This window comes from Myotis myotis, unplaced genomic scaffold (genome assembly GCF_014108235.1).
Source record: "Myotis myotis isolate mMyoMyo1 unplaced genomic scaffold, mMyoMyo1.p scaffold_m19_p_13, whole genome shotgun sequence".
NCBI classification, from domain to species: Eukaryota; Metazoa; Chordata; class Mammalia; order Chiroptera; family Vespertilionidae; genus Myotis; species Myotis myotis.
In genome coordinates this window covers 18,271,596-18,298,957 of record NW_023416317.1, presented here as the reverse complement: position 1 = coordinate 18,298,957, position 27,362 = coordinate 18,271,596, and the positions used below count along the sequence as shown (strand labels likewise).

At 39.6% G+C, this 27,362-nt stretch overlaps 1 protein-coding gene across 24 annotated transcripts in view; it reads right to left on the bottom strand.

Moving 5' to 3' along the window:
• PBRM1 (polybromo 1) overlaps positions 1 to 27,362 on the bottom strand; it is a 134,826-nt gene that overhangs the window by 93,266 nt on the left and 14,198 nt on the right. For 21 of the 24 annotated variants that reach the window (XR_004971477.1, XM_036331957.1, XM_036331960.1 and 18 more), the window contains 9 exons: positions 24,248 to 24,395; positions 18,817 to 18,960; positions 15,457 to 15,573; positions 10,970 to 11,038; positions 8,140 to 8,238; positions 4,954 to 5,036; positions 3,903 to 3,998; positions 2,905 to 2,996; positions 617 to 830 (listed from right to left, as the gene is read on the bottom strand). Coding sequence is in view for 23 of the 24 variants with exons in the window: in XM_036331957.1 (XP_036187850.1) it covers positions 617 to 830; positions 2,905 to 2,996; positions 3,903 to 3,998; positions 4,954 to 5,036; positions 8,140 to 8,238; positions 10,970 to 11,038; positions 15,457 to 15,573; positions 18,817 to 18,960; positions 24,248 to 24,395 (1,062 nt within the window). In the remaining variant the exon portion in view is untranslated. The remainder of the gene's footprint in view (positions 1 to 616; positions 831 to 2,904; positions 2,997 to 3,902; positions 3,999 to 4,953; positions 5,037 to 8,139; positions 8,239 to 10,969; positions 11,039 to 15,456; positions 15,574 to 18,816; positions 18,961 to 24,247; positions 24,396 to 27,362) is intronic. The other 3 variants (XM_036331974.1, XM_036331955.1, XM_036331967.1) reach the window with 1 other exon arrangement.

Sequence of the window (27,362 nt, the reverse complement as noted above, 5' to 3'; positions counted from 1 at the left end):
CAAAATAGGAGCAATATTCAAGCATACTCTAAACATATGAAAAACATTTTTACCTTCAATATCCTTTTCCATTTAAGGAAGGAAGATATATGTGCAGTCCTGGCTGGTGTGTTCAGTGGTTAGAGCATTGGCCCATGCACCAAAGGGGTGCAGGTTAGATTCCCAGTCAAGGGCACATACCTGGGTTGTAGGTTCAAACCCCAGCCCCAGGTTGGGGCACATGCAGGAGCAAACTAATTGATGTGTCTCTCTCACATCGATGTTTCTTTCTTTCCCTCCCTCCCTCCCTCCCGCACCTCTCTCCCTCCCTTCCCCTTCCCTCCCTTCCCGTCCCCTTCCCTTCCCTCTCCCTTCCCTTCCCTTCCCTTCCCTTCCCTTCCCTTCCCCTCCCCTCCCCTCCCCTCCCTCCCTTCCCTTCCCTTCCCTTCCCTTCCTTCCCTCCCTCCCTCTCCCCCTTCCCTCCCTCCCTCCCTCCCACCCTCCCTCCCCTCTCTAAAGATCAATGGAAAAAATATCCTCAGGTGAGGATTAACAACAACAACAACAAAAAAGATTTATGTGCAGGCTCAACCACAAGAAAATAAATTTATACCAAATGATGTAGAAGATATTTTACCTGATTTGTTGTAGTGATATGGGCATTTTAATTTGCTGATAATAATCAGGGTATTTTTTCTTTGAAGGCAAATGGAAAAAAGGTTCAGCTATTAGCTGCCCTTGGTTATTCCGACAGCTCCTAACTGTGTCATAAAGCTGATAAAAAGGATTTGAAACATCCATAAATGAAGTAATGCTCTCTGCTTCCGACTCTCCTTCTTCATAACGTGCAGCTTGAAAGACAAAAAATGTATTTATAAGGTAAAGAACCATACTTTGAAAAGTTCTTTTAACAACCTTCCAGGTTAAGCTATATGTTTGAGAATACTATTTTAAAAGAATAAGCTCTACCCTTCACTAAAGATGATGTTAGTAATTCTCAGTATAATTGTATGTTTACTTAGAGAAATGTTATATAGAAATAGAGTAGAATGTTACCTAGTAAATTTGCTATTTTTAAAAGGTTACAAAACAAATAAACAAAAGGTTAAAAGTAATTTATCTTTTAAAATGTGCCTTCTTCAGAGACTTCTTGCTCTGTATGTTTGGCCAAGAAAAGGAACAAGTAGTCTTTAATGGTTCTCAGAGCTGAAATGTAAAAGCTAAAACTATAAAATTCTTAGAAGAAAATGTAGATGTAAATCTTCCTGGCCACTGGCAACTACTTTTTTTTCTTAATAGCTGAAGTGACTAAGTAATAATCCTTTTGTGACAACAGTATTACTTATTAGAAAAAAGGCAATGAATACTATTTAGAAATTTTGTAAATGGTGTGGTTTTCCCTCAATTTGTGATGTTACTATAAGGTTAATGAAGTTAACCAAATGTTAGAAGGAAACCTAAACATAAAACATGTGTCACTTTTATAATCAGCAAAAAAAGCTAATGAAAAGAGCAATTTTCTTTCAATTTTTATAAGACAAGGCTTAATTTAAATTTAAAAAATTTAATTCTGTAGATAAGTATCAAAAAATTAAATTCACTCTAATAAGTTTACAGTAATTATGAAATTTTTATAATTAGTACAAAATAACATACAGCTGGAAAAATCTGTTGTATCACACTTGATTATAAAATAAAAAGATATGCCAGAATAACTTTATGAAACAAATTTTAGCTCTACATATAAAAAAATCTACAATAAAATAAAAAAATATTGACTGACAATGACATCAATATATCTCTATTAGAGGCCCGGTGCAGGAGATGCACTGAGGGGGCGCTGGCAGGGGAGGAGGAGGGGCTTAGGGTTAGGGTAGCTCCTTACCAGCCATGAGCCCTGTTTCTGACTGGGCGGCGCGCCCACTGTGTGAGCACACTGACCACCAGAGGGCAGCTCCTGCATTGAGAGTCTTCCCCCTGGTAGTCAGTGCACATTATATTGAACGGTCGTTCCACTGTTTGGGCGATTTGCATATTACTCTTCTATTATATGGGCTAGCTGTTGTTTAGATTGCTATTTAACCAACTGTGTACTCTTAGATTCATTTTTAGTGCTCAATGTTCTCTGTTAGACTTGTTTAAATGGCAATTTACCATGCGCTTTGATTATAATTTACATCTATCTTTAAGCCATAAGCTATAGCTGAGAAAAAGTTATTGCCTACTGAAACTGTTAAGTCAATAACCTGGAAAGCCTATACAATAAAAGTCTAATATGCTAAGTGTCCAACCATTTGTTCAATCCATCAACCAGTCACTATGACGCACACTGACCACCAGGGGGCAGACACTCCGACCAGTTAGCTTGCTCCTGGGGTCTGGCAGATTGGGACTGGGCGAGAAGAGCCGGACACGCCCTGGAGCCCTCTTGTGGTCCCTCCCTGGCCCCAATCATGCACCAGTGGGGTCCCTTGGCCTGGCCTGTGCCCTCTCGCAATCCAGGACCCCTCAGGGAATGTCGGAGAGCCAGTTTCAGCCCTATCCCCGCAGGCCAGGCCAAAGGACCCCACTGGTGTAAGAATCCATGCACCGGGCCTCTAGTCTAAGATAACGTGAATGTCTTCCTGGGATTCCCTGATGTTGTCATTAGTCTCATTATCACAGGTTTCAAACCAGGATCTGCTAATGTTGTCAAACCAACTGTGTTGAAAAAAGTATTTATTTACTTAAATACAAACTTTAACACAAAATAAAGCAATAAGCTTTTGATAAGTTTGCCAACCAAAGAGTGAAATCAAAATGTCACAAAATAGCTTGTACTTCAAACCTGACAAACTCTCAGCCAGACCAAAGTCACTGCAATTTTCCTTATCCAGAAGGACCCATTGATAAGGCAGTGAACTAGTCTCACAGCCTAATGCCTACCAGCCAAAGCAGCATCCTCTTCACTTTCTGAGCCATACTGAAGTGCCATGGTAATTGCTGATAAACGACCCCCTTGGACTGCTCTTTTATTCCTACAAATAGAAACAAACAATTAGAAGACATGGAAAGATGTTATAGTAATTTGTTTACTTTATAGGAAACAGGAACTGTTAACAAAACATTCAAAGAAAAAGAATTTCTATTTAATTGCCTCCTCAATTTATCTTTGTACTTTTATACTCTCCGTAATCAATTTTATCCAGTACCAATATTCTTCTCTTAAAAAAGAGGGAGTGGTGTTAGAAAGCCTAAAGTAGGCTACTTGCAATTTGTTTTTAATATAAATGCAACACTACTCTCTCATTTTATGAAAAATAAAGATTCATTAATAATTACTGGTTAATTCTAAGATGCTCATATTTTACAACGAACACAAATTCTATCATGAACACAAAACCTTTTAGATTTTACCACATTTTACTGGTAATATTAAACATACCCAACAAATAACTTTGCTTAAATATTTTCTAAGAGGTGAGGTCAGGCCTAAAGTAGTACCTCAACTTTTCTTTCTCTTTATTGATTTTAGTGAAGGAGGGAGGGAGGAGGGCGAGGAGGGGGAGGGAGAGGGAAAGTGAGAGGGAGCCGGGAAAGGAGAGGGAGTGGGGAAAGGAGAGGGAGAGGGAGGGGGAGGGGGAGAGGGAGGGGGGAGAGAAACATCAACTTGTTGTTCCACTTATTACGGTGTTTCTTGCCTGTGCCCTGACCAGTGATGGAACCTGCAACCTTGGCATATCTGGATGATGCTCTAACCAGTTGGGCTGCCTGGCCAGGGCAATATCTCAACCTTTTAAATAAGGTACTGATAACAAATTCTCATAATAACCCAGCTATACCCAAAAAATATTACTTCAGGATAGCCATCAAGCAAACACTAGTATGCCTATCCTCATAAACGTGGGTCAGCTCTCAGACTAAACACACTCATTCTCTCTCACCGGTAATACTTGCTAGTGGGATTTCTCTCTTCAACAAGGCTGCCTTTACTGTGTGCAGAACCTGTCAGCCTGGCTGCAGCCAAATTTGATGAAGTCCTATCCAGAGATAAGATTTAAAAAAAACCTCAGAAACTTGACAGCTAAAATCAGAATGCTGGGTAAATAAAAAGGAAACAACCATTTTCTTCTTGTCTAAATAGAAAAGTTCAAATACTTCTGAACCTGCATAACCAGGGGAATGTACCACAGCTGGTACTACAGAGCTTATTGTCACCAAAGTGATCAGAGGATCTGGTAACCAAGCAAAGGTCAGGGTCAGAAGAAAGATTCCAAAGTAGCCACTCAACCTTTCCATTCAAGTAGAAGGAAACAGAATTCCAGAAGATTTGTTCAAAGTCAGTCCTAACACAAGGAAAAGCCAGGATAGGATGAGACTTTAGATCTTCTGACAACTGGCTAAATACTCTTACTGTAAATACAAACATCTACTACACATTATATACAAATATCATAAAATTACTTATATTACATATAGTATACATCATGTGTGTAACATGTTATACACAAAATACAACTATACATATAACATACATGTATAATATAAATATATAGCAATAAAAGCATATAGTGATGCTAAGTCTTAAAATTGTTTCTTTTTAAATAAAGCCCTTCAGCTGCAATGAAGGTGCTGGTTAAGAGTTATCCCTACTCTCTTCAGAATCACATTATAAATAAAATCTTGAAATGTAAAATATTTCTTCTTTTCCACTGTATTGATTTCACTAGCTAGAAGATTAGGCAAATAATAAAAGCACAAGGGTTTTAGAGATTGCTTTTTTAACTGATTTTTTTATAGAGAGAGAAAATGGGAGAGGGAAACATCAATGTGAGAGAGAAACATCGATTGGCTACCCCTTTCCACCATCGAGCCCCAAACCTGGGCATGTGTTCCTGACCGGAATCGAACCCGCTACCTTTTGGTGTATGGGGACGACGCTCAACCAACTGAGTCACACCAGCCAGGGCAGATTTTAGCCATTTTTAAACCTACCTCATTCGAAGGCTTGACTTAGTCATTTCATGTTCAATTTCTGCCTTTTTCATATAAAATATTTTTTTAATAGAATTTGCATCCTGTCAAGACAAAATTAGTTGTCTTACAAAAAGTATCGAAAAAAGGGACAGTTTAAAATACTCTTTATCGTACACTGGACATTTTCTATGGCATTCCTTCCATCCGGAGTAGCCTTTCATTCAACAGCCACAAAGCTGCACCCTCGAACCTTTCCACAAGCTTCCAAAACATCTTTTTATTTAAATATAAGTTTAAAAGCCTCCTAGCTTTTTCACAATTAGTTAAGTAAGATCTAATGGTGAACAAGGAAAAACAGTGGTGAAAATATGATGAAGTCTACGAAAATACAATGAACTCTATCTGTGTACAATGACCTAAAAATTGAAACAAAAGTAACTTCTAAGATTAAAGACTATCCACTTAAACTTAGAATGAATGTACTCGCTTAAATTAATAGACTACTAATACATCAAAGCCAAAGTTTCCCTTCTCCCTATTATTTACTTTAGAGAAAATAATCACATCAAAAAGTAGTTCTTAACTGCGTCAACATTTGGTATTACACAATTAAAATGTTTAATCAAGGACTAAGAATACAAGGACTGCAAATTCATTCCTGGTTTTCACTAAATGTTTCTTAAAAGATAAAATGAAAGGTTAACATTGACTATCAAAAGCAACGGTATATGAATTAGCATTCTGAAAGTCTCAATATTTGATTCCTAAAAGATTTTCTGAGCATCCTGTGCTAAATTCCCAGTGATATATTATTAATTCAAGAAATTTTTATGTTACAACTGCTCATTATAGGACTATAAAACTTCTGAGGGAATTGCAAAGCAATGAAATAGTCATTATATTTTTTTGTATTTACTATACTACACAGATTACTTTTTATATGTATGTGGTTTAAATGCAGGGACTAAATCAATATTTAACAAAAAGGTGGATAAAAAAAACAAACCTTGTCTGGCATAAAGATAGACACAAATGAAACAGAACTGAATCCAGAAATAAAACGATAAATGTATAGTCAATTGATTTTTAACAAGGGTGCCAAGACTATTCAATGGGGGAAAAGAATAATCTTTTCAACACGAGGTGCAAGGAAAAATAATTATCCCATGTAAAAGAATGAATGTGGATTCCTATCTAATACCTACCTCATGTTTCCAAAATTAATTAAAAATGGATCAAAGACCTAAATGTAAAAGCTAAAACGATAAAATTCTTAGAAAAAACATAGATGTTAAGCATTATGACCTTGAACGAGGTAATGGTTTCTTTTGTTTTGTTTTAAACCTAGACCAGCGGTCGCCAACCTTTTGGATCTCGTGGACCACCAGTTGGCAACCACTGACCTAGACTGACTTAATCCCGCTCCCCCATGCCATATATTTTTGTACGAGGTAATGGTTTCTTTTGTTTTGTTTTAAACCTAGACCAGCGGTCGCCAACCTTTTGGATCTCGTGGACCACCAGTTGGCAACCACTGACCTAGACTGACTTAATCCCGCTCCCCCATGCCATATATTTTTGTACTAGAGGCCCGGTGCATGAAATTCGTGTGGGGGGTGTGTCCCTCAGCCCAGCCTGCACCCTCTCCAATCTGGGACCCCTCGGGGGATGTCCCTGCCAGCCTGATGGCCCCCAACTGCCCTCCCCTGCCAGCCTGATGGTCTCTAACCGCCTCTGCCTCATTCCCCCCCCACCGTGGTTTTGTCTAGAACAGCGGTTCTCAACCTGTGGGTCGCGACCCCTTTGGCGGTCAAATGACCCCTTCACAGGGGTCACCTAAGACCATCCTGCATATCAGATATTTACATTACAATTCATAACAGTAGCAACATTACAGTTATGAAGTAGCAACGAAAATAATTCTATGGTTGGGTCACAACATGAGGAACTGTATTTAAAGGGCCAGAAGGTTGAGAACCACTGGCCTAGAAGGAAGTTGGACGTCTGGAAGATGGCCAGTAACCCAGTCTAATTAGCATATTACCCTTTCATTAGTATAGATTAGTTTCAGGTTTACAACAAACATAGTGATTAGATAATCATATATTTACAAAGCATTCCCCCCAATATTTCCAGTACCTACCTAGCACCATACATAGTTATTACAATACTGGTAATAGTTTCTTGATAAGACACTAAGAGCTACAAATAACCAAAGGGAAAAAATAGACAAACTGGACTTACCAAAATTAAAAATGTATGTGCATCAAAATACACTATCTTAAAAGTGAAAAGACAAACCACAGAATGGGAGAAAATATTTGTAAATCATTTAACAGGGCTAGACTATCTAAAAATCTAACAACTCAACAATAAAAACATAGGTAACCCAATTAAGTAATAGACTAAGGATCTGAACAGATACTTTTTCAAAGATACGTATATGAATGGCAAATGAAAAGATGTTAACATCACCAATCATTAGGGAAATGCTAATCAAAACCACAATGAGCTACTATTTCACATCCACTAGGATGGCTACAGTAAAAACAAAAACAAAATAAAAAACAAAGTTGGTGAGGATGTGGAGAAATTTCACTTCCACATTGCTAGTAAGAATGTAAAATGGTGCAGCTACTTTAGAAAACAATTTGTGGTTCCTAAAAGTTACTATATAGTTACCATGTGGCCCAGAAATTCCATGCCTAGGTATGTAACTGTGAAAAATGAAAATATATCCACATAAAAATATACATGAATGTTCGCAGCACATTATTTATAACAGCCAAAAAAGTAGAAATAAACTAAATGTCTAGCATCTATGAATGGGTAAATAAAACATGGTATGTACATATAATAGAATATTATTCAGCAGTGAAAAGAATGAAGTACTTACACATTCTACAACATGTATACCTTGAAAACATTATGCTAATATGAAATGTCTAGAATAGGAAAATTCATAGAGACAAAGTAGACTGGTGGTTGCCTAGGGCTGGGGACATTGGGAGGAAATGGATATTGACTGCTAACTGACTGTGATGATGGCTGCACAACTCTGTGAATAAATGAAAAGCCATTAAATAGTACTCATTAGGTGAAATGCACAATGTATGAATTTTATCTCAATAAAGTTGTTATTATTAGCTCTAAATTAAAGTATCTACTCTTATCAATAAAAATCATAACAACAAAAAAACTAACCTTGAATACTTGAGAACCAGGTTCATTATAAGTTTTGGCATTTTTTGCTAGAAGATCTATATCTTTGGCCATTGCATGAATACTCTTGTAGCTTCCATTCTACAGTAAACAACAAAATATACAAGTTCCTCTTATTGAAAGTTAATCAGTATGACCTTAAAAAAAAAAAAGAACTCCACATATTTTTTAATTGCCACTATGTTCCAAGTCTTTTTTGGAAAGTACACATGAACAATATGTTAAAGTAAAAATTTATTAATATTGTCCATTTACAAAAAAACTTTTGAGGTAATTAACAAAACCAGAGCTAAATTATTCTCATAAAAATAACTTACAGTTTCTTTAAAAAAAATCAAGGTAAAAGTTGTTTTACTTAGCAAACACATAGCGCCTACTTAGGTGCCAAGCACTGTTCTAAGTGCTTCATTAATACTAATTCATTAAGGTGGACTTAACAGTGTGAAGTAAAACTCCTCTATTTTTATGGACCACTTCTGATAAAAGCTAAGTCTAGCACAGATGTTAACATTTGTGCATACCCATATCTTGATGCTTATTCAATCCAAAATAAACCAGGAGACTCATAATTGCCTCAATTTACAAAGGAAAGAAAGGAGGGAGACTCTCTACTCAAAAGGTACTCATGAGGACACAGAAATTAACAGACACCTTCTAGAGAGACTAAGGAAACCAAATAAAGGAGAAGACGGTGGGGAAGGATAAAGGATAAAACCATGAGCACAGACTGCGTAGGTAGAGTAGGGAAAATGAGGCAGAGTATAGAGAGCCAGGCTAAGCAGAAGAGCTATTTATTTACCTTGTAGGGATACCCAATATCTGAGCACTCTTTTTATTTGTAGGAAATGCCAACACAGGTGGTAGGGAAGGACCTACCTTTCACAACGGAGGGTAAAAGTGGGCAGATGGTAGCTCTGCCAGCAGCCTGGCAGCAAGGGCAAGGAGAAATAATTCATGCTTGAGCCTTGAGGGACTAGAGACAACAGCAAGGGAATGGAGGAATGCATTCCTAACTCCTGAAGGAGAGTAGAGTACAGGAGTGGAGCAGCGGTATCCAGAGCACAAACTGACAAACGACAGTGGTAACAACAATGGCAACACAAAGAGACTGCGTATCACCTAACCTGTGCCATGACAGCCCGAGTTCTATTTCCCATAGCTCTCTCACCTTCCTTCTCCTATCTAATTCCATGACCTATCTAATACCTTTTCATGGATTCCTATCTGCTTAAATTAGCCAGAGCTTGTTGTTGTTGAACTGGCAAAAGGAGCTGCAACTTGCTTCAGCAGGCATTAGAAAACTAGTGACAACTCTCTGGGTAGTGGAATAACAGGAAGAAAGCTAGGGTCAGGAAGCAATATGCAGAGAGGACTAGAGAGCCTTTCATCAGAGAGGGAGTAAAGACTGTTACAATTATTTAGACGTAAGAGGACAAAGATCTTGATTAGGAACGTGGTGAAAGGAGTTGCTTCTGTGGGGCTTCGGAAGGAAAAAGGACATAAGGTGAGAGGTCACAGAGTGAAGACTGGGGCTGAGGTATAGGCGTTTAAAGACCCACTCTGATTTTCTGTATTATGAAAACATTTTATCCCTAGATAGATGTTAGAAACCCTAGGGATTCAGGTTCTAGGAGATTAAGTCACTCCCAGTAGCACCTATTAGGTTGCCTGGAGGGAAAAACCAGGAGGGAATTTGTATTGTAACATTCAGTGTAAATATTTCTATGGTACCAGTAATTTCTACCTTGTTACTCTTTCCTACTCTTTGAGTTTAAAGCCAAGGAAGTTTCTCCCTCCCGGCAAATCACTGTGCTTTCAGGCTCCTTTCTCAATGACACCATATAGCACATCATTTTCCTTTCTGCTTTATCTGCTAGTAGCCCCAAACCCTCCTTACCCTGGGAGGATCAGTCACTCACATTACCAAGGCCACATCTCATAGATGCTCTAGTAGATGCTTCACATACATTATCACCGACCTCTACAACTCTGTGAAGCAGTAATACTACATTCAGCATACAGCAGAGGAAGCAGGCAGGTCGCCTGACCAAAGTGACATAGCTAATAGGAAGCAGAGCTAGGACCCTGGCCAGTGTTTCAAAATGGTTAGAGCATTGACCCCAAGCACCAAGGGGTCACGGGTAAATTCCCAGTAAAGGGCAGGTACCTGGGGTTGCATGTTTGATCCCCGGCCCTGGTCAGGGTACATGCAGGAGGCAACCAAATTGATGTGTCTCTCTCACATTGATGTCTCTGTCTGTCTTCTGTCTGTCTGTTTCTCTCTGTCCGCTCTCCCTCCCTCCCCACCCCCCCCCCCCCCCGCTCTCTCCCTTCTACTCTATCTCTAAAATGCAATGGGAAAAAAAATCCTTGGATGAGGATTTACAAAAAAAAAAAAAAAAAAGCAGAGCTAGGAAAATAACCCGTTAGTTCAAATTCTAAAAGCTAGATTTTGGGTATAATTTAGCTCATTTTTCCTATACCTTCCTTAACCTATGATAATCAAATTTTAATTCTCATTCATTGTCATCCACTCAATTAATATTTACTAAGCACCTACTCTGTAGAGAGGAAGTAACAGTATAGGGCTTAAGAGCATAGACTTTGGAGACAGACTGCCTGGATTCAAATCCTAATTCTTTTCCTTACTACTTGATGACTTGGGGAAGTGATTTACCACTCTTATTTGTTTACATTACATTAATGTGATAATCCCTTACAGAGACATTTACTTCTCATTTTCTAAATCTCCATAAGACCATAGGCCAATCTACCTTAAACCACATATGTTTACATACGGTCATCTTCATACCTGTATCCTCTGGGCAATGGTCTTGAGATCTATAGGTTCCTTAATTATTGCATAATAGTCTGGATATTGCTGAAAGACAAAAAGCCAGGCATGCTTAATAGGTGAAAGTATCCAGCTTATGAGAAAACAAGGAAGCACACTGACATTGACCATCTTAATCAACTGAGCAGCTTTGTGAAATTCAAAACTAAACATTCAGCCCTAGCCAGTTTGGCTAAGTGGATAGAGCATCGGCTCACAGACTGAAGGGTCCTGGGTTCAATTCTGGTCAAGGGCATATACCTCGGTTGCAAGCTCATTCCCTGGTCAGGGCACGTGCAGGAGGCAACCAATCGATGCGTCTCTCTCACATAGATGTTTTTTTCTGTCTCTCCTCCTCCTTTCCACTCTCTCTAAAAATCAATAAAAAAATATCCTCAGATGAGGATTAACAAACAAACATATAAAATCTACATTCACAGAATCACATAAATTAAAGGTCCCAAGATATCTGTGCCTAGAAATGAAGTAGAGGAATGCTTTTTGTTGTTGTTATTTTATAAAAGTTTATTTTAACCGAACTGATGCTGGGGAGCAAGATTTCAAATCCTCTCTAGAGGAATGTTTTTTAAGAACTTATTATAAGCTCTCTTAATTTTGCAATCTAAATAACACAATCATAAAAATAAATAAATAATACAATTATATCTTATCCTATATAACAAAAGCCTAATATGCTAAGTGTCTGGTCGTCCAGTAAGCCATTCAACCAATCAAAGAATAACATGCTAATGATATGCTAAGGCTGCTCAACCGCTCGCTAGGACGTGCACTGACCACCAGAGGGCAGTCAACCAGTTGCTATGTTGTGCACTGATCACCAGGGGGCAGACACTCAATGCAAGAGCTGCCCCCTGGTGGCCAGTGTGCTCCCACAGAGGGAGTGTCACTCAGCCAGAAGCTGGGCTCAGGCTGGCAAGCACAGCGGCGGGAGCGGGAGCCTCTCTCACCTCCGCGGCAGTGCTAAAGATGTCTGACTGATGGCTTAGGCCCACTTCCCGCCAGGAGCAGGCCTAAGTCATCAGTTGGACATCACCTGGGGGTTCCCAGACTGCAAGAAGGCACAGACAGGGCTGAGGATACCCTCCCACCCCAGTGCACAAATTTCATGCACTGGGCCTCTAGTTTCATATAAAATTCTTAAGGATCTATAAGAAGTCAGGTTGCAAGATTTGTTAGTTTCATGTTTAACTTATGCTTACACATCTTAAATGAAACTATGTTTAAGAAACAAAGCAAAGTTCTATTTTCTTATCAAATGTTAGCTTATCACAATATGTAAAGTTAAACATGTTAGAGGAATGTCCTTGAAGGATTTCACAAAGCCTAGAGTGCATGCACTGCCCTGTGCCCTTCCTACATGGTATGTTCCTTGAAGTAAATAATTGAAGTTGACCAAAAATCAAAAGTTGATCTCCTCAGATGAGAGGTGTCAGAGGAAGTCAGATTGTGCTCTCCAGGCTCTTTCTACCTGTTCAAATCTTAGAGCCCAAACAACAACAAAAGTAAAGGCCACAGCTTTTACTCAATTACTAGGCTAAAGGGATGATCTCAGTAATGCTTCACCTTATCTGATCCTTCTGCTTATCCCTCTATTTTCTTAACCTTACTAGTCCTTTCTTTCCTTTCCTGTCCACTCTCTTCACCAATTCTACTTCTAAGAAACAGTTTAGAAGACAAATTATGGCACAGCCACCCAAGCTGGTTACAACGTAATCCACGCTGCTGGCTCATGTATTCCCAACCCACCCCTCCCACTTAACCAATCCTACTTCAGGAAGATTTATAAAGGATAGGTAAAAACTGCCTTCCCCTCTTTGTTGTCTTTGGAATTGTTACACCCTAAAGGACCACTGAGAACCTGCTTTCCCCAACGAACTCCTGCTGCATGATATCCCAAAAGCCTTCCCAGAATGGGGGAACTAGATTACTAGTATTTTATTGCTCCAAATTAACTTTGGTGTCTCAACTAATACTGAAGAGTAAAAAATCTCCTCAGAGTAAGAATAAACCTTGAGTAAAAATTGTACTCATCTCTCATACTTTTTATTGTAGTAAAATATACATAAGATTTACTATTTAATTATAAATGTACAGTTCAGTAACAGTAAGTACATTCACATTATAGTGCAACCATCACCATCATCCATCTCCAGAACTTTTCATCTTCCCAAACTGAATCTCCATACCCATTAAACAATAACTCTCCACTTTCCCCCTCCTACCAGACTCTGGAAATTGCAAGTCTACTTTCTGTCTCTATGAATTTGACTACCCAAAATACCTCCTCTAAGAGGAATCATACAGTATTTGTCCTTTTGTGTCTAACTTATTTCACTTAGCACAATGTATTCAAGGTTCATTCTTATTTTAGCATGTGTCAGAATTTCATTTAAAAATTTTAAAGGACGAATACTCCACTGTGTGTATATATACCATATTTTCTTTGTCCACTAATCTGTTGAGGGACACTTGGGCTGCTTCCACGTTTTAGTGATACTGAATAATACTGATATAAACATGGGTGTACAAATATATCTTTGAAACCCTGCTTTTACTTTTTGGGTATACACCCAAAGTGGAATTGCTGGCTCATCTGGTAAATCTATATTTAATTTTTTTGAGGAATTGACTTCCTGACTTTAAACTGAAGTCCAATATAATCATTTTATTTTTCTAATCAGATCCGCACTAAGGACATTAATGGTTATATGTGCTTTATACCCAATATCATAAGTGTCCTATAATTAGTCAAGACACACCTTTAAATAACTAGACTTATTGATGATTAGTGGGGAAAGCTGCATGCCCCTCATCAGTCAACAAGCATTTCTTGCACATCTATGGCAGGCTGGCTTCCAATTTCATGGTAGAGACACAAAAGAAAATATGGCTTTGTGCCTATCATTAAGAAATTCAGGGCCCACGCCGAAACCGGTTTGGCTCAGTGGATAGAGCGTCAGCCTGCGGACTGAAGGGTCCCAGGTTCGATCCCGGTTAAGGGCATGTACCTGGGTTGCAGGCACATCCCCAGTAGGAGATGTGCAGGAGGCGGCTGATCGATGTTTCTCTCTCATCGATGTTTCTAACTCTCTATCTCTCTCCCTTCCTCTCTGTAAAAAATCAATAAAATATATTTAAAAAAAAAAAAAAAAAAAAAAAAAAAAAAAAAAAAAGAAATTCAGGGCCCAGGAAGGAGGTAGATACAAAAGTAAATGATCACAATGGAGTTAAGTGCTATAGTGGAGTACTTTTAAAAGTGGAAATTTTTGTAGTTCCACAGGCTAAAGTGGAACCTTTAATTATGTTAATTGCCGCTTGAGTGTGAAGCCACAAGGGGCCCTGACACTTTCAAAGCACTGGTCGCCAACCTTTCAGATCTCGCGGACCACCGGTTGGCGACTGCTGTTTTAAAAAGTCTTACTAGTCTAGAAAACCTCTTCTTTGGGGTAGAAAAGTACCTGTTAGGTCTCTCTCTTTTCTCCATCACCAATTAAGGAGAACTAAGAGAGGAAGAATTCATTTATCTTCCTCTCATTCTGTCTCCTGAGCAAAGAGAATGTTTCTTGTCTTTTATAAATAAACTAGAGGCCTGATGCACAAAATTCGTGCAAGCGGCTCGGCCTTCACAGCCCTGGCTTTAAGGTGGTCAGGAAGGAGATCTGGTCTAATTAGCAAATTACGCTTTTGTTATTATAGAAGAGTTAGTTTAGGTGTTTATCATTTAGAATTACCCATCTTAGAAACAACCCAAAAGCCTACCAAGAGATGAATAGATAAACAAAATGTGGTATATAAACAAACCATATATACATACAATGGAGTATTAGCCTTAAAAAGGAAGGAAATTCTGACACCTCCTACAACATGGAGGAACTCTGGAAACCATTACACTAAAGTGAAATAATCCAGACACAAAAGGATAAAATTGTTTGATTCCTCTTATATCAGGTACTTAGTCAAATTCAGAGAAAGAGAGAGAGAACACAGAATATTGGTTACAGGGGATGGGAGGATGGAGGAGTAAGGTGTTATTGTTTAATGGATACGGAGTTTAGGAAAATGAAAATTTCTGAAGATGGATGGCGGTGATGGTTGTACAATAATATGAATGTACCTAATAACACTGAACTTTTAAGTATTAGTGGCAAATACTTGACATGGTTAAATAGTAATCTTATGTTATGCATATTTTATGACAATAAAAAATACACAGAATTACCAATCAAGAAACAAAAATACAAAATTTTTTTCAAAACCTACAACCTTCTGGCCAAGTATAGACCATATCCTTGTGTGCTGCTGAGATCATGAGGAGGAGCTCTTGGCTACCTCCAACGCCTTCCATTAACTGTAATCTATTTACTAAGAATGAAACATTTTAAATACTTAAAAATAAAACAAAACTCCCACACTTTAGTTCACCCATCTTTAATTGTATCACTTACCACTTTAGAAGGCAGTTTCTGAAAAAGTTCGCTAATGAGATGTCCTGATGGATTTGTGGCTACAACTATGGCTTCAAGAAGCTGCTCCAGGATCTCCTTCAAGTAACTTGGAGAAGACTGGAAGGAGGGGTTTGAGAGCAAGAAGAGAGGGGAGAAATAAGTACTTTGCAAGAGAAATCCCAAAATAAATGCTGATATTAAATATTTCCCAAAATTTGAAAGTCAACTCAAAGAGCAACTTCTAAACAGTACTTATTTTAAGTACAAGTTTTAAGAATATCATAGAAATGCTCTGGTTGCTGAATGTGGTGGCTGTACTCACAGAATGGGATGTGTGAAACTAATGAGGCTCTACACATATTTCAGTAACTAAATCTTTTGGATCAAGTTCTTTTATAAACTCCATTCCATTGTTAACATTGTTAACAGTGAAGTTCAAGTACCATATGTATAAATGATTAGAAATGCATATGTTTTTTGGGTCCAAGCAACTAAGAAAGAAAAACATGCCCTATGATACCTGGTCATTTCTACATCTGCTGTTCATATCTATTGAAGTCATGATATTCTGGTAGAGTAACTATATATGTAAAATGGGAACAACATACTTTTCACCAGAATGTGCTCTGCCAGCTCTAATAACAGAATTCAAGTTATATCAAAATTGCTTGGAGATTAAGTCAATTGATGCACATCACTTCTGCTCTCCAAATGGCCAGCTTATCCTACCTACCTTAGTCACTGCTTCAACATGGAAAGTATATAACCCAAAAAGTACCTGGCCAGTTTCTATAGTGAGCACTGGGATATCTTACTCAAGGTTTATATTAAATAGTTCAAGTCCAAACCATGTTTTGTGCATATTATATAAAATTTAATGGTTATTTCTGATTTAAATAATAAGAGCACTAGTATTTTTGTCCTAATCTAATAGGTCTTTTTATTTAGTATAATCTCAATATTAAGGTCCTCTAACATTAACTCTACAGAGAGGGCTTTAACAAATCTCTTGGGTCTACCACAGTGCCTGGCAAAAACAGACACACAATAAATATTTACCATATAAGACTTGTGGTTAGCTGAGAGTCCCCAACCATATAAGCTTAGAGAACCAACATAACACTGATGAAATCAGATTAAAGTATCCATGTTTAGTCATTTACTTCCTGGCTAAAACATGGTACCATAGAGTTAGCTTCAAAAAGAGGAGAATTATACTCTATAGCCAAGATTCCTCTCCTCTAAGTCAAACCAGCTACTTTGTGTTGCAGGTCACAAAATAAGCAGGGTATATAAATGAATTCATACAACCTATTCCCACAATTGAGGAAAACTCCAAAGATATAATTCTTAATTTAAAAATGAGAAACTTGAAAATTCCTTCCTCCTTCTTGAGAACCTTAGGGCTAGAAAGAAGTTTGGGAAGTGTAAATATGAACGGGCAAAATCCTTCCAATTTTTTACTGAAAGAAGCACTGTCAATTTCTAAATGTAGGCATTCTCATTTTTGACTAGAACCCTGGAAGCCTGTATTAAGGCTAAGCCCCCTGTAGGTAATGAATCTTCTGCCTAAGAAAGCATGGGTAAAGTTGCTGCTCCCACATTAATATCAGACAGTAAAATTTCAGAGGATCCCTAGTTAATTGCCTTTGACCTAATTCCAATCTTTAACTTCTAGAAAGAAAGTGACAAGGTCCCTGGAAACTAGCTTTTGAGACTCCACAAAAAAACGCATGTTTTGAGAAATTCACCCACCCTACTTCTTTCTGTGGTGAAATTTCAGGAAATAAAGGGAAATGCACTGCTTTGGGTGTCTTACTATTTAGCTGCAGAAGAGAAATGTAATTCTTTTTATTATTCTTTTTCAAACGCTCATTCAGCAAGAAGTATCAGTACCACCTTGGCTAGTGTGCCCAGTGGTTAGAGCGTTGACCCACACACAGAAGGGTTAAGGGTTTGATTCCCAGTCAAGGGCATCGTCCTGGGTTTTGGGTTTGCTCCTGAGCCCCAGTCAGGGCATGTATAGGAAGCAACCAATGGATGTGTCTCTCTCACATCAGTGTTTCTCTCTTTCTCCCCCTCCCTCTTTCCCTTCCAGTCTCTTTAAAAAGTCAATGGGAAAAAAATATCCTCGGGTGAGGATTAACAAACAAAAATTCAAAAAAAAGGAATTTATCAGTACCTATAAGTCAGGCACAGTCTACATGTCAGGAATAGGTGAAGAAGGTGATTTATTTTGTGGACTATAATTCTACTTGGGGGAAGACAGAAAGTAAACATGTAATCTAATGAACAAGTTAGCTGACCAAGTTATATATTGATAAAGACTGAAGACCAAAGAGATGTGATGATGGAAAATGAGTGTGGAGCAAACAATTTAAATGGGGTGGTCAGGAAAGTCCTCTCCCAGTTGACATTAAGTGTTACTAGAATAATGAAAAAGAGCAATGATGGAAGAGCCAAAAGAAGCACATTCTAAGCAGAAGTAAGAGTAATTGCAAAATTCCAGCGACACGAAACACTTGGCACATTCTAGGAACAGTACTCAATCTAACCCACAAAAATATTCCTAAGGTGATTCCATTGACTCTCCAACTTTTAATCACAACACAGCCTACTCTTACATGATATTTCAAATAGGAACACTGAATCACTGATGATATGAACATTCTCTTTCAAACTGAGAAGGAAATATGCACTAACGTAAGAGCAATTCAAAAAAGCAATCACAGCCCTAACTGGTTTGGCTCAGTGGATAGAGCGTCGGCCTGCGGACTGAAAGGTCCCAGGTTCGATTCCGGGCAAGGGCATGTACCTTGGTTGCGAACACATCCCCAGTAGGGATTGTGCAGGAGGCAGCTGATCGCTGTTTCTCTCTCATCGATGTTTCTAACTCTCTATCCCTCTCCTTTCCTCCCTGTAAAAAAATCAATAAAATATATTTAAAAAGAAAAGAAAAAGCAATCACACATGGGAAACATTGTCCTGGATGTCTTATGATTCCTTGTAATTGCAGTGGGTCTGTCTATACCAGTGATGGCGAACCTTTTGAGCTCGGCGTGTCAGCATTTTGAAAAACCCTAACTCAACTCTGGTGCTATGTCACATATAGAAATTTTTTGATATTTGCAACCATAGTAAAACAAAGACTTATATTTTTGACATTTATTTTATATATTTAAATGCCATTTAACAAAGAAAAATCAACCAAAAAAATGAGCTCGCCCGTCACTGGTCTATACTATGCCCCTTGACCCTCCCAGTTACCAACACAACTCTATGGAAAGACCACAACAGCCCAGAGAAAAATCATAGGGGCCTTGTCCACTCCCCAACAGCCCGTTCCAGCTGCACACTTACTCCTTCAGTCACTGTGCCTTGATTGTCTTGCCCATCTTCATCATCATCTTCATCATCTGCTTCTCGTTTCTGAACAAACTCATTTCTTGTTCGAAGATACAAATCCCAGAGTTTGCAAGCAGCTTTATATTCAGGAGAATCTGGCTGTATATTAGCAAAGAGAAGAAAAAAAAGAAGCAATTTATTATTTTATTACAAATCAATTACTACTTTTAAAGCATCCTGTTCCAGCAGAGACTGGTATTCTAAGATATAACTTCAAAAACTCTACTACAAATGTTAAACTCCTTATGATTAAAAGATACATGGGCCACAATTTCTTTTCTCAAGAACTAAATGTATGTTTTAAAAGCATTCTGAAATAAATTTAATTTATTTATGCCCTTATTACAGAAAGATTTGAGGCAGAAGAGAAATGACTTGCTAAATTAAGACTCATTATTACTAAGAAAGTTCATTTAAAGGATAAAACCTGTGCAGCCACTATGGAAAACAGTATGGAGATTCCTCAAAAAACCCCCACAAAAAACAACACCTAAAAATACATCTATCATACAACCCAGCAATTCTACTTCTGTGTATTTATCCATAGAAAACAAAAGCACTAATTTGAAAACACAATGCACCCCTATATTCATTTCAGCATTATTTAGAATAGTTAAGATATGGAAGCAATCTAGGTATGTGTAAGTTGTGTATGTACACACGTACACAACACACACACACACACACACACACAGGAATATTACACAGCAATAAAAAAGGAGATTCTGCTATTTGCAACAATATGGATGGGCCTAGAGGGTATTATACTAAGTGAAATAAGTCAGACAAAGACAAATACTGTATGGTTTCATTTATATGTGGAATCTAAAAATCAAGACAAATGAAGAATCAAAATATGAAAACAGACTCATAGAAACACAGACCAAAGGGATGGTTACCAGAGGGCAGGGTATGGGGGGGAGAGGTGAACAAGGTAAAGGGGAATACACCCCAATCTCTACCCAGCTCAACCATGCCTATCTCAATCATGGCACTGTGGGAAAAGGAGAGGTACAAGATGAATCATCTCCTGTGAGAGCTCTTCATCATGAGCCAGACCTAGCACCTGGCCTAGAATAAGCAACAAATCTCTTCTCTGGATCAACCCAACTTCAATCTGAGCCTCAAAGAATCTCTAGAGATAAAATTCCAACAACTATTAGCTTCTGGTTAAAATTCATGAAACATACAAGAACGAAAAAATCCCAACAGAAAGCTAGCAAAAATGACAGCAAACCAGACATGCAAATACTTCAGATATTGGAATTATCTGCCATAGAATAAAAACATGTTGAATACATTTAAAGAAACAATGGGATTAAAGATTTAAGCAAATAGCAAGGAACCCTAAAAAAAATACTACCAAAATACAAAAAATAGAAATGTTAAAATGTAAAAATTTAATGGATTGGTTTAAAAACATTTCAAAAAAAAATTAGAAAAGCAACACAGACACAAAATAGGGGAACTGTGAAAGGTTAACAGAAATGGAGACCTAAGAGAGTTCTGATATAATTTTCAAACTTAGTTCTACAAGGAGAAGACAGAATGGGGCAAAGGCGATATGCAGACAAAATGGCTGAAAACTTTCCAGAGCTGATGAAAAACATCCATCCAAAGATTCAGAGAGCCCAGTAACTCCCAAATTATATAAATAAATATTCACATCTAAACCTATCACAGTAAAACTGTAGAACACAAAAGACAAAAAGACGATACTAAAGATAGGAAAGATAGATAACCTTTAAAGGAACTGTAATTATATTAACAGACTAGAGGCCCGGTGCACAAAAATCTGTGCACTCGGGGGGGAGGGGGGGTTCCTTAGCCCGGCCTGTGCCCTCTCGCAGTCTGGGACCCCTCGGGAGATAACGACCTGCTTTAGGCCTGCTCCCGGGTGGCAGAGGGCAGGCCCAATCCCTAGGTGCAGCCCCTGGTTGGGCTCAGAGCAGGGCCGATTGGGGAGTTGGGGCGCCGCATCGTCATGCACAGAGCAGGGCAGATTGGGAGGTTGCAATGCTACCCTCAGTCACGCTCAGGGTAGGGCCAATTGGGGGGTTGGGGCACCGTCCCCTGACACACTCAAGGCAGGGTCGATGGGGAGGTTGCAGCGCCACCCCGTCACGCACAGAGCAGGGCCAATCAGGGGGTTGGGGCGCTGCCCCCGTCACACACAGAGCAGGGCCCATCAGGGGGTTGGGGCACCGCCCTCTATCACCCACAGAGCAGGGCTGATCAGGGGGTTGGGGCGCCGCCACTGTCACACTCAGGGCAGGACCGATGGGGAGGTTATGGCTCTACCCCATCACACACAGAGCAGGGCCCGTGGGGGGGTGGGGGAGGATTGGGGAGCTCCCCCCTATCAGGCACAGAGCAGGGTTGCTCAGGGGGTTGGGGTCCCGCCCCCTGTCACACACAGAGCCACAGGGCTATCAGGGGGTTTGGGCGCTGCCCCCTGTTACGCTGATCCCGGTGCCGGGAGGCATATTACCCTTTTACTATATAGGGTAGAGGCCTGGTGCATGGGTGGGGCCGGCTGGTTTGCCCTGAAGGGTGTCCTGGATCAGGGTGGGGGTCCCCACTGAGATGCCTGGCCAGTCTGGGTGAGGGGCTGAGGGCTGTTTTCAGGCTGGGAGTGACTGAAGTTCCCAGCCGCTCCTTTTTTTCTTTTTCTTTTTTTTATTCTGGGCCAGCTTTACCTTGAGGCTTGGCTCCAGCTCTTAGGCCTCCGCTGCTGAAAGTAGGTTTCTGGCCTTTGCTTACAATGTTGCGAATCTGCTGGCTGAAGTCCAGTGGTATTTGTTACAATGTTTCTTAAACTGCCCACTCAGAGGCCTGCAGCCACAGGCGGGGAATGTTGGTTTCCTCCAACGATCCTCCTCCGTCACTGAGGCAAGCAAGCCTCATGTTAGTTTCAAGCTGCCTGGCTGCCAGCCGCCATCTTGGCTGACAGTTAATTTGCATATCTCGCTGATTAGCCAATGAAAAGGGTAGCGGTCGTACGCCAATTACCATGTTTCTCTTTTATTAGTGTAGATGACTTCTCAATAAAAATAAAAGAATGAATAAAGAAGGTAGTATGTTTGTGAGTAAAAATAAATATTGTAGCAGGGACCTAGTGGGACTGGGAAAGGAGTGTAATCACTGGTTGCCCTGGGGTGTCACAGTGGATTTTTCTGTAGGGATACCTCAGTTGTCACAGAGCAATTTGGCCTGTGAGAGCCCAGTAGTGTAAGAGGGGAGTGTAGGCACTGGCTGCCCTGGGGTGTTACTGTGTCCATGGAAATCCTGAGGTATGACAATAGTTTTTGTGATAACCATTATGTTTGGATGTTTGCCTACCATCTATATTTCAACTTTTTTGTGATAACCATCATCACAAAAGGAGAGGGAGAAAGAGAGAGAAACATCAATGATGAGAGCGTATCATTGACTGCATGCCCAACTCTAGGGATTTAGCCTGCAACCTGGGCATGTGCCCTAACTGGGAATCCAACCGCGACCTCCTGGTTCATAGGTCACAGTCAAACATGAGCCATGACAGCTGGATAGCACTCTCCTTATATTCACAACATTTATAGCAGCACTATTCATTATTGCTAAGCGTAGAAACAATGCAAATGCCCATTAACTGAGAAATGGATAAATAAAATGCAGTATATCAATATAATACAGGGTGGGGCAAAAGTAGGTTTACAGTTGTTCATATGGAAAATAATACATTAATAATACCAGAATAAACTCTGTGTTTTGTGTACTCACAACTGTAAATTTACTTTTGCCCCAGCCTGTATATGTTATGACATGGACGAACCTTACAGATATTATGCCCAGTGAAAAGCTAGTCACCAAAAGCCGTATCGTATATGATTCCATTTATATGCAATGTCCTGAACAGGCAAATCCATAAAGTAAATTGGTGGTTGCAAGAGGCCCCTTGGAGGAGGGACAACAAAGAGTGCATGCTAATGGATATGGTTTTCTTTTGGGGATAATGAAAATATTCTGGAGTTACATAGTGGTAATAGTTGCACCACTGTTAATATACTAAAAACCCCTGAATTCTACACTTTAAAAGAGTGTGTGAATTATAGCTCAAATAAAATAAAAAATATGTGTAAACACACAGTTTCAAGAATAAATCTAACAACATTTTTGCAGAATCTTTATGAAAGAACATTTAAAGTTTTGATAAACTAAAGAAGACTTAAATAAATGAAGACACAGCTAATTCACAGATTGGAATACTCAATATCACAATTATGTCAATCCTCCAAAATATGATCTACAGAGAGTCAATGCAGGCCCAATAATTCCAAAATTTTTTTGTATGCTTATTGACACTAATATTAAAATGTATAAGGAAAAGCCAAGAATGTATAAAGAAAAGGCTAAGAATAGCCAACATACATTCCTTAACAGATAAAGAATTATAAAGTATGCCCTAGCTGGTATGGCTCAGTTGATAGAGCATCAGTCTGTGGACTGAAGGATCCCGGGTTCGATTCCGGTCAAGGGTACATGCCCGGGTTGTGAGCTCAATCCCCAGTGTGGGGCATGCAGGTGGCAGCCAATCAGTGATTCTCTCTTATCATTGATGCCTCTCTCTCTCCCCCCCTTCCTCTCTGAAAAAAAAAAAAAAAAAAAAAAAAAAGAATTATAAAGTCTTAATTAAGGCAGGAATAGAATAGCCCAGCAATAAACTGGCCAGAGCGAAAGGAACAGACTAAAAGATCAGAAAGAGAGCCATGAGCACATAGAAACGATGACAGTACTGACACTGCAGACAAATGCAGAGAGGTTGGCCACTTCAAGATGCTGCTTATACCTGTGGGGGTAAAATATCTCTACCTCACAAAAAACACAAAAATCAATCCCAGTAGCTTTAAAGGCTTAGATTTAAATGACAAAACTATTAAGCATTCAGAAGAAAATATAAGAAAAGAATATCTTCATAAACTTTAGGCAAGAGGAGTTTCTGAAACAAGACACAAAGAGGGATAAACCACAAAATTCAAAAGTACATTTGAATAAATTAAAAAACTTCTCTTCATCAAAAGAACCATAAAAAGAGTGAAAAAGTAAACTCACAGTGGAAGAATATATCTGCAACACATATAAGGAAAAAAATAATCAGTACCTAGTGTAAAAATTTCCAGAAATAAATATGAAAATGACAAACTACTCAAGAAAAAAATAGACAAAATATCTGAGCACAGAATAAGAATAGTTCATAATCATATGAATGTTCAATCTCTTTACTAATAAAAGAAATGCAAACTCAAATCACCAAATGAGAAACCACTACAAACTTACAAAATTGGTAAATATTAAAAAGCTGGACAATTATCAAATTGGATACCTTCCAAATTTGATGCTTTCTTACCTTATAATAGGCCTTTGCATTGTTAAAAAGCAGCTGGAAGTCAGCAGTCAGCAGATTAACATCATCATACTCCTCCATTTTTAGTTTCTGTTGGATTTTCATCAAGTCAATGGGCTGAGAAACCACTTCATAATAGTCTGGTTGATTTCTGTTATAATTTAATATTTTTTAAAGGTATTAATCCAAAGCCTATGAAAATTATATTTCAAACTATCTAGGTAATGGCAATATTGCAAGTGACAGAACACACTAGACTTACTGTCATTACTGGAACTGAAAAGGGAGTAACAAAAGAAAGATGCACATGCATGCCCTTTTCAAAATACATGAGTGATATAAAAACCTAAATTAACATATGTGACAGTCTTATATACTACCACTATAGCCATTTGTTAAAAAATATATTTTATTGATTTTTTTACAGAGAGGAAGGGAGAAGGAGAGTGATAGAGAGCTAGAAACATCGATGAGAGAGAAACATCGATTCAGCTGCTTCCTGCACACTCCCTACTGGGGATATGCCCACAACCAAGGTACATGCCCTTCACCAGAATCGAACCTGGGACCCTTCAGTCTGCAGGCCGACGCTCTATCCACTGAGCCAAACCGGTCAGGGCCCACTATAGTCATTTTAATTCTGTATGGCTAGGTTTCTCTCTCTGTTTTTTCTCTCAGCAATCCCTTCAGCATTTCTTGTAATGCTGGCTTGGTGGTAGTGAACTCCTTTAGCCTTTTTTTGTCTGGGAAGCTCTTTATTTGACCGTCTATTTTGAATGACAGCCTTGCTGGATATAGTAATCTTGGTCTCAGATCCTTGCTTTCCATTACCTCTCCATAATAACACTAAATGTAAATGGATTAAATGCTCCAATCAAAGGTGTAGGGTAGCTGGACACAAAAACATGACCCAACTATATGCTGTCTACAAGAGACTCACTTCAAAACAAAAGACACACACAGGATAAAAGTGAAGGGATGGAAAAAATTTTCCATGCAAATGGAAAAGAAAAAAAAAAGCTGGAGTAGCAATACTCACATCCGACAAAACAGACTTTAAAAGCATCAAGCTGCCGAAACCGGTTTGGCTCAGTGGATAGAGCGTCGGCCTGCAGACTGAAAGGTCCCAGGTTCGATTCCGGTCAAGGGCATGTACCTGGGTTGTGGGCACATCCCCAGTAGGAGATGTGCAGGAGGCAGCTGATAGATGTTTCTCTCTCATCGATGTTTCTAACTCTCTATCTCTCTCCCTTCCTCTCTGTAAAAAATCAATAAAATATATTTTTTTAAAAAAAGCATCATGCTAAGCTGAATAACCCAGTTGGAGAAAGATAAATATCATATGATCTCACTCATTTGTGGAATATAATGAACAACATAAACCGATGAACAAAAATAGAACCAGAGGGGGGAAAATATACTAGAATATAATAGAAGTAATCCTGTTATTTGCAGATTTTTAATATTTCCTACAATTTTTGTGATATCATACTGTGTTGGTACAGTTATGGTTAATATTATTATAGTTAAAATCCTTTTATTCTTAAAATATTAACGTTTATTGAATGTAATATTACATGTAAAACAATTTTTCTTGAATAATTGGAGTTTATTTGCATGTAACATTATCATATTTAAAACCAGAGGCCTGTTGCACGAAGAGATTCGTGCAATAGGCCTTCCTTTCCCCTGGCTGCTGGCACCGGTTTGCCTCGGGCACCCGGGGTCCAGGCCTTCGCTCTGGCCGAGTTCTGGCCAAAGCCGGTCCCGGAAATGTCAGGCTTCGCTGCTCTGCTGGCCCCGGGGCCGTCAGGCCTCGCTGCTCCGCCAGCCCCATAAACATCAGGCCTTGCTGCTTCACCGCTTGGAGCCTATGTATAATTTGCATATCGTGTTGATTAGCCAATGGGAGGCGTAGCAAAGGTACGGTCAATTACCATGTTTGTCTATTATTAGGATAATTTTTCTTGAGATATTAATGTTTATTGCATGTACATTATATTTAAGATAATTTTTCTTGAAATATTAAGGTTTATCGCATGTAACATTATATTTAAAATCATTTTTCTTGAAATAAAATAAAACCTGAAGTAAAAATAAAACGATGTCAATGGAATCTTCTGCAAACGAAAATGATTTATACTTTATGGTGTTCAATAGTGGTTGAAACAGATATTTCAAAGCTTTGTATCAGCTTACGAAATGGACTGCCTTTCTTTCATTAGTGACCACAGAACTTTTTCTGCCAAATACTATCAAGTGCCTCATAGATACTATCTATGCTAATAATAGAGGAATATGTAAATTGACCATACCTCTGTGACAACCAGAGCCAATCAGGAGGGAATATGCAAATTAGCAGGACAAAGATGGCGGCAGCCATGGAACCAGCCAAAGCAGGCAGGCAGGAGGCTTGGGTCACCCCTGGCGACGGAGGAAGCCAAGCTTCTTGCCCACTTGGGACAGCCGCCCAAGGAGGGGCCTGTGGGTGGCAGCCACAGAGCCGGCCTGAGCGTGCGGGAGGCTTGGGTTGCCCAGGCCAGCTGCAGAGGGAGGGGTCTACAAACGGCCCTCAGTCCCTTATCCAGGCTGGCCATGCCCCCATGGGGTGAGGATCCCTACTGAAGGCCTTAGCCAGCCTGCAGTTAGCCACAGCCCCCCCCCCCCAAGTGGGGACCTTCACCCCATTGGGGCGGGGCTGGCATGCAAACTGCCCCAGCTCTTCGCCCTGGCCAGCACTGTCCCCAGTGGGGACCCCCACCCCAATGGGGGCGTGGCCGACCTGCAAACCACCACAGGCCCCTTGCTCAGGCCCCCCTGTCCCCCAAGGGAACCCCACCCTTATCCGAGACACACTTCAGGGCAAACCAGCTGGCCCCACCTGTGCACCAGGCCTCTATACTAATAAAAGGGTAATATATGGCAGACCTTCCAGACGTTCTGGACAAAGCCATGGTGGTGGGGCTGAGGTAGAGGTGGTGGTTAGGGGCCAAGTGGGGAGGGCAGTTGTGGGTGATCAGATCAGGATGGGACAGCAGTTGTGGATGATCAGGCCAGCAGGGGGGGCAGTTGGGGTCAAGCAGGCTGGCAGGGGGGCCAGTTGGGGGTGAGCAGGCTG